General features: G+C 40.0%; 1 protein-coding gene across 1 annotated transcript in view; it reads left to right on the top strand.

The window, feature by feature from the left end:
• The first annotated feature begins 555 nt into the window (after positions 1 to 555).
• The window catches only part of caly (calcyon neuron-specific vesicular protein), a 30,601-nt gene continuing 23,682 nt past the window's right edge, over positions 556 to 7,474 (top strand). The window contains exons 1-2 of the mRNA XM_060899521.1: positions 556 to 686; positions 5,826 to 5,956. Coding sequence (XP_060755504.1) covers positions 5,828 to 5,956 — 129 coding nt within the window. The 5' untranslated portion in view covers positions 556 to 686; positions 5,826 to 5,827. The remainder of the gene's footprint in view (positions 687 to 5,825; positions 5,957 to 7,474) is intronic.

The following is a 7,474-nucleotide window of genomic DNA, read 5'->3' as shown; positions in this document are numbered from 1 at the left end:
GGTTAGCGCTGTCGCCTCACAGCAAGAAGGTCCGGGTTCGAGTCCCGGGGCCGGCGAGGGCCTTTCTGTGCGGAGTTTGCATGTTCTCCCCGTGTCCGCGTGGGTTTCCTCCGGGTGCTCCGGTTTCCCCCACAGTCCAAAGACATGCAGGTTAGGTTAACTGGTGACTCTAAATTGACCGTAGGTGTGAATGTGAGTGTGAATGGTTGTCTGTGTCTATGTGTCAGCCCTGTGATGACCTGGCGACTTGTCCAGGGTGTACCCCGCCTTTCGCCCGTAGTCAGCTGGGATAGGCTCCAGCTTGCCTGCGACCCTGTAGAACAGGATAAAGCGGCTACAGATGATGAGATGAGATGAGACTTCTGGGTAGATGCAATCTGCATTTCGTTGCCTTGTACCTGTGACATGCGCAATGACAATAAAGTTGAGTCTAATCTAATCTAACCACGTTTCTGCGCGTGGCTGACATCATACTGGAGCGACAGCTCGTTGCAGGAACACGTGCTGAACCGGGATGTGTGACGCACTGCGCATGCGCAGTGCAAATCGACGACGCAGCCTCCGCTGAATCCGGCATTGCCACGGTAACCGGGCTGCTCTGTTCAGCCGCACTGATTTTTTATTTTATTTTTTTCCCCAAAAACCCTTCCTAAAGGAACAACTACACCATTACCGACACAAAATCGGTGAGTTTCTCTGCTGTATAGTCCATGTAGCCTAATAAAGCCTGATTTTTATTGTGTTAACGTTAATTAATGAACGTGATGTCAATGGTTACTAAGGTAACTGCTACCTTTCATTTCGTGATGATTGTTCGGTCTACGACGTGGCGTTTTTTAAGTCTATATTTAAAACAAATAGGCTAATTCTCGCTCCCTGCATTTAAAGTTAAATCTAAAATACCTTAGACGTGAAATATGAGACGGTTTTTTAGCATTACAGCACCAAATAAACACATTATTCAGTGTCCGGTGTCCTTTGTGGCTGATTCAGGCACTGAGACCGTACTAAATCTAGCGTACTAAACAGCACGCGCTCAGCCATATCTCCTGTATGCAGGTGGCGTACTGTTTTTTGCATACTGCTTAGTAGGCAAGTATGCATGCTGCTTAGACTTGTGCTCGGGTGTTTATTGATTTTTAAGAGCTAATACTGCTTGCTTTTCGGAAACAATGCCATCTACAAACACTACACAAGAGGTACAAAGACAGCTATTGTGTACTATCTTTAGTAGGAATCGCGCTAAAGCTGAATGACTGCAGAAAAATAAGAGCAGGCCTATTGAATGAACACCTACAGGATTTAATGAAGAATTACAAGGTTATATGAACCTTTTCAGTCTTCATTGCTTTGTCAATATGTAGTCAAGCCTGACTGTATTCTTGCTTTGTGTGTACATTTTGATCTCAAAATGCTCCTTAAATATGCAGTATTCTCTTCAAAATGCCTAAAAAGTCAAATACACACACACTCTCTAGTCAGAGGTTAAGAGAGAGTGAGTTTAAATGTAAGTGGGTGAGGGTGGGCATTAGGGGGGCATGGGAGGGCAATGGCCACCCTTATCTCAAAATGCTCCTTAAATATGCAGTGTTCTCTTCAAAATGCCTAAAAAGTCAAATACACACACACTCTAATCAGAGGTTAAGAGAGAGAGAGTGAGTTTAGATGTAAGTGGGTGAGGGTGGGCATTAGGGGTGTGTGGGAAGGCAATAGCCACCCTTATCTCAAAATGCTCCTTAAATATGCAGTGTTCTCTTCAAAATGCCTAAAAAGTTAAATACACACACTGTCTCTAATCAGAGGTTAAGAGAGAGTGAGTTTAGATGTAAGTGGGTGAGGGTGGGCATTAGGGGGGCATGGGAGGGCAATGGCCACCCTTATCTCAAAATGCTCCTTAAACATGCAGTGTTCTCTTCAAAATGCCTAAAAAGTCAAATACACACACACTCTCTAATCAGAGGTTAAGAGAGAGAGTGAGTTTAGATGTAAGTGGGTGAGGGTGGGCATTAGGGGGGCGTGGGAAGGCAATAGCCACCCTTATCTCAAAATGCTCCTTAAATATGCAGTATTCTCTTCAAAATGCCTAAAAAGTTAAATACACACACTCTCTCTCTAATCAGAGGTTAAGAGAGAGAGAGAGTGTGAGTTTAGATGCAAGTGGGTGAGGGTGGGCATTAGGGGGCATGGGAGGGCAATGGCCACCCTTATCTCAAAATTCTTCTTAAATGTGCAGTATTCTCTTCAAAATGCCTAAAAAGTTAAATACACGCACACTAATCAGAGGTTAAGAGAGTGAGTTTAGATGTGGGGGGGTCATAGGAGGGCAATGGCCACCCTTATCCAAAATGCTGTCGCACTTCATGACTCCATTTGTTAGTAATAGAAACACGTTGGTTGTGCAACATGGAAATGCATTCATCTATATTGCAATCATAGGATTAGTAGAATAACAGCTATTTCAAAAATGCCAGAGGATTACTGAGGGAATAAGGGGGGGAATGCTCATTGATTATGCATGCGTTATACAAACTCCAGGGTGTAAATTCAGTAATACATGTAAATGTAAGAATCATACATTTTTATTACAGAATGTTTCCAGACAAGAAAGACTTTCAGTCAGAAAAGTCCTTCCTATGTCTTAGAAGGTGGAACCAACTGATATTCAAAATTGTCCGAGATATAGAAAAGCATATTTGGAGTGTGTAGTGTTGAGTCTAAACACTGAGCATGTTTTAAGAAAAAAATCCCCAAAATTAGGAAGCTGTTCCAGATGTTTGTTCTTTTCCATAAGCTCACGGTGAACGACGGAAAAAAGAAAGAAGGGAGGAGTTGAGTGCGAGATAGGCGTCGTCCGCTGCTCTCCTACAGATAATGTATTCGTTTTATGTTTTGTGTGGGAGTGTGTGTGTGTGTGTGTGTGTGTGTGTGTTTTCACACTGACTCATAATGACATGTCTTGAGATTCAGGGAAGTGTGAGAAAAACGTGTGCATCAAATGTTCTTTCCCAGAGCTGCAGTATAATCAGTTGTGTCTATAATATATCACAATATACAGCATGCACAGTATTGTGGAATGCTGCAAAAAAAAATCATTACATCAGAATTTCATTAACGAGGATTTAGGGTGATGCTAATTTATGTTAGCTGCCTGGAAAACAGACTAATTTTTTTGTTGTTTTTGTTTATAGATTTGTCTTCATATTGCCAAGAGCTATTTATCAAACTGACAGGCAGCATATGTACCCTGCTAACTGGTGTTAAATTAGCCTCAGTTCACTCTTTTTAATAAAATGATTAACCCTCTAAATACGGCTACTGACCTGGGCAGTAAACATGTTGCTTACATGTTATTTTATTTAGACAGCAAGCAATATCGTGATAATGTCTTAGTGTGAGAACAGTGTAATATTGATTTAAATGTTGAGGAGCTGGATCAGAGTCACACTGTGGCAGGACTTTATGCTAAATACTATCAACTATAATGCATTAATGAATATATCTGAATAAAGCATTTTTAAAATGAATAAATCAGTATGAATAAAAAATGTTTGTGTTTTGCTTCTATAAATTTTTTTAATGTTTTAGGATATATGAATTTATTGAAATCTATAGTAATTAATCAAGTAATCAATTAATTATAGTTTTTGTTTATGCATTCATTCCTTTTGGGTTTTTTGTTTGTTTTTTAAATTTGGTTTGTTTCTTCATTACTTTTTGTTTGTTTTAGCTGGGTTAGTTTTTCTGGTTCATCCATTCCTTATTTGTTTGCTTGTTTGTTTTAGTTGGGTTTGGGGGTGGGTACCGGTACAGAAAATTCAGGCACAGGTCCGGTCCAGAGGATCAGGTCCAGGTCCAGACCTGGACCTGATTATAGTAGTGCAGCAGTACTATATCATATTTTGGGGAGCGAGACACAAGTACAGGTCTCTGTGAGTCCTACAAATTATGTTCAAATTGTATATTAGAATGATATTATTTTCAATGCACAGGCAACTAATATGCAGAAATCTCGCGAGATTTTCCGAGATCTCAGCCTTATTCAAAATGGCGGTGTGTTTTGCTGAGCGAGCGGCGAGCACCAGTTTCTTTGTTTATTGATGGATTTCAGCTTTCCAAACTCATGGAAATAAGCTGACTATGGGCACACAGGAAGGAAAAAAATATCGGTAAACTGATTTGTGGTTTGTTTGGGTGTCATTTTTATTTCGCGTGTAAATTTACGTGAGTACAAGTGTATGCATGTGTTGGATCACTATTCTTGATCGATATAATTTTTCATGTTTGCACTTTGTCTCAAAACTAACTATACTTGCCTCGCCGTCTGTTGACTCATCCTTTAAGTGTTTCTAGATATGATTCACAGCGAGCGTCTTCGAAAGAGAGTAACCACGGATAGCTAAATCTGCTCTGTTTTATTTTCTTAGACCGGTAACATTATGTGACCGCCTGCTGGTAGCCTGGTACTTGAATTTTCTAATCGGTCCAACAACTGGTCCACTGACTTTTTTTTTTCTGGACCGTTTTTTTTTTTTTTTTTTTGACCGGTCCAGCAAGAAATACCGGTTTTGTACTAGCACACGGTACCCAGCCCTAGTTGAGTTATAGTTTTTGTTTATTCATTCCTTAGTTTGTTTGTTTTTGAGTGAGGTTATAGTTTTTGTTCATCCATTCCTTCTTTGTTTGTTTTAGTTGGATGATTGTTTTCATTACTCTTTTTTGTTTGTTTTAGCTGGGTTAGTTTTTCTGGTTCATCGATTCCTTGTTTGTTTGTTTGTTTGTTTGTTTGTTTGTTTGCTTGTTTGTTTTTAGTTGGGTTATAGTTTTTGTTTATTCATTCCTTAGTTTGTTTTTTTTAGTCAGGTTATAGTTTTTGTTCATCCATTCCTTCTTTGTTTTTAGTTGGGTTATAGCTTTTGTTTATTCATTCCTTGTTTGTTTGTTTTAGTTGGATGATAGTTATTGTTTTCATTACTTTTGTTTGTTTTAGCTGGGTTAGTTTTTGTTTGTTCATCTATTCCTTATTTGTTTGTTTTAGTTGGGTTAGAGTTTTTGTTTATTAGGGGATAAATTAGGGATAAAATTAGCTCATGTTTAAAGTCTTTAATTTTCTGTAAAGCTGCTTTGCAACAATGTGTCTTGTAAAAAAAAGTGCTATACAAATAAACTTGACTTTATTCACTCATTCTTTATTTTATTTGCTTGTTTTAGTTGGATTATAGTTTTGTTTTTTTCATTATTTGATTCTTTGTTTATTCATTCATGTATTTATGCATAATGATCTTGAGGGGTGGCGGGTGTTACTTAACGAGATGAGGCAGCGATCATAAACTGGTAGTTTTCACCCAGTGGGTTTCAGCTCCCACATGGTCCATGTTGGGACTGAAATTAAACATCATAAAATTCTACAATTTGGTAAATCACTTTTTGCCAAACAGCTAAATCACTTTTTGAGTTAGTCAAGAAAGATCTTGTCTGCTTTAGGCTACAAGCTGTGCTGAGTGATTTTCACATATAAATGGAAAAGTCTTTGTGTCTGTTTTGTGTGGAGCTGATTATGGAGCTGTGCCATCTCTGTGAAGCTACGCTGTGGGCTGTGTATGTTTTCTCTGATTACCAGTGTTGGTCGTTCTGTTACCTCTCCAATTGTATTTTTTTTAATGATGAGAGCCGAGTTTCCGGAAAGCATCACGGCACACAACAATCACGGCTAAATTGTGGAACATCACATTTAACACTGCAACACTTTCAAGTTATTAATTGTGTTATTTTCCAAACTTTATTCATGCCATTGGAATGTGTGCCTAATAAAACTGTGTGTGTGTCAGACATGGTGAAGCTGGGCAGCACTCTTGGAGAGAAGGTGGAGAGGGAGCCATCTCTGGAGGATGGCTTTGATAACATCCCTCTGATCACACCACTGGAGGTTAACCAGCTCCAGAAACCATTTCCAGATAAGGTAAGTAATTGCGCATGATTGCCAGCACCTCTGTCTCCACATTACCACGGCAACTCCCTTCCTCCTCCGTGTATTCTGCACATGACTCCAGACGGAGCTTAAGAAGAGGCGTGCAATACAAGCGAGTGTGGTTATGTTCGAGTATTACAGAATGTCATGGGACTGTCATTGACATGCTCATGAAGGCGTTTTGATGCACTCTCTTTCTAAATGACCCATGAGGACTGAATGTGATTTCACACACACACACGCAGATGGCGTGAGCAGCCCTTGCTCTGTTCAGAGAGAATCAGAGCAGAGTATTTGTTTCATAGGCAAGTGACTCATTTTTCAGTGACAATGATGGCCAAAATTACAGAGCTTTACTAGATCTGTGTGTTTTGTCATTGCTTGTGGCTGTGTGTGTGTGAGACAAGAAAAGAGACAGATCACTTTCTCAATTCAGCAACCTAAGATGTTCTGCCAACCCACTGGTTTCAGTTGTTACTCTTTGGCCTCGAATTCACATTCATGGAAGACTGTCGGGAAGAAACAATGACCCCAAATCCTAACTCTTGGGTGGTCAAACGGACAGACGGACACTTACTTTAGTGATCCCGAAGGAAATCTAGATTGGGGCCACCAAGTAGGCAGCCACTCGTGTCGGTACCTGGAAATGCAAGTAATATTGCTTGGGCTAGAAAGTGAGCTGGTGTATGCATATTTTGTGGGTGTAAATATTAATGCGTCTACTGTTTCAAAACAGTTTAGGATTTTGGAATTGGCCCATTTTACCAGAGAGGATTGAGGCGAAGCCAGAGCCGCAAACCACTTCCTTGTTTGACTTTTGGAAAGGGGAGGGTGGACTGATCCTTCTTTATGCAGACCAGAACTATCGAGGAGGTCTGTTTGGGACGTAAAGCAACACGGCCACTTATGAGACTGGATCTGTTCCACTTTTGCTCTCAAGTTGCTGTATCTTGACGTATTCTAAGAGCTGTCCTGTTTTGTAAATGCAGGATTTGCATTTGAAGGAGGCGACAACAGCGTGTGAGGTTCACGGTTTGTCAGTTCCATGTACTATGCCCAGGGATATGCATATTTCCATTTTATGGCACCTTGTACAAAGCTTTTGTATTGACAGGGTGTATGTTGGGGGGGGGTTTATATCTTGGTGGGGACCAAATTTCCCCACAAGGATCGTAATATGACCGTTTTGACCTTGTAGGGACCAGCCAAAGCTTTTTTTTTTTTTTTTTTTTTTTTGTACAAAAACAGCAACCTTCATTTAAAAAAAGAACCAAAACCTGTCCTTTTGGTCACTGTGGTAAAGAATAAGGTTTGATTTTAGGTATAGCACTAATGAACTGCATTACTAATTATGTCACTGGTGCTTCCAAGGATAGTAAGACAGATGTGCTTGCGTGTCAAAGCAAAATAAAGAATGTGAGATGTCATCACATGCATTTGGATGTTGAATAATTCAATCGCAGTCTCTCAGCTGCATAAAATTTAGAAGAACCTGACAGACGATGGACT

Source organism: Neoarius graeffei, chromosome 18, assembly GCF_027579695.1.
Source record: "Neoarius graeffei isolate fNeoGra1 chromosome 18, fNeoGra1.pri, whole genome shotgun sequence".
NCBI lineage: Eukaryota > Metazoa > Chordata > Actinopteri > Siluriformes > Ariidae > Neoarius > Neoarius graeffei.
Note: the sequence above shows the minus strand (reverse complement) of the source record. Positions and strands in the feature narration are given on the sequence as shown.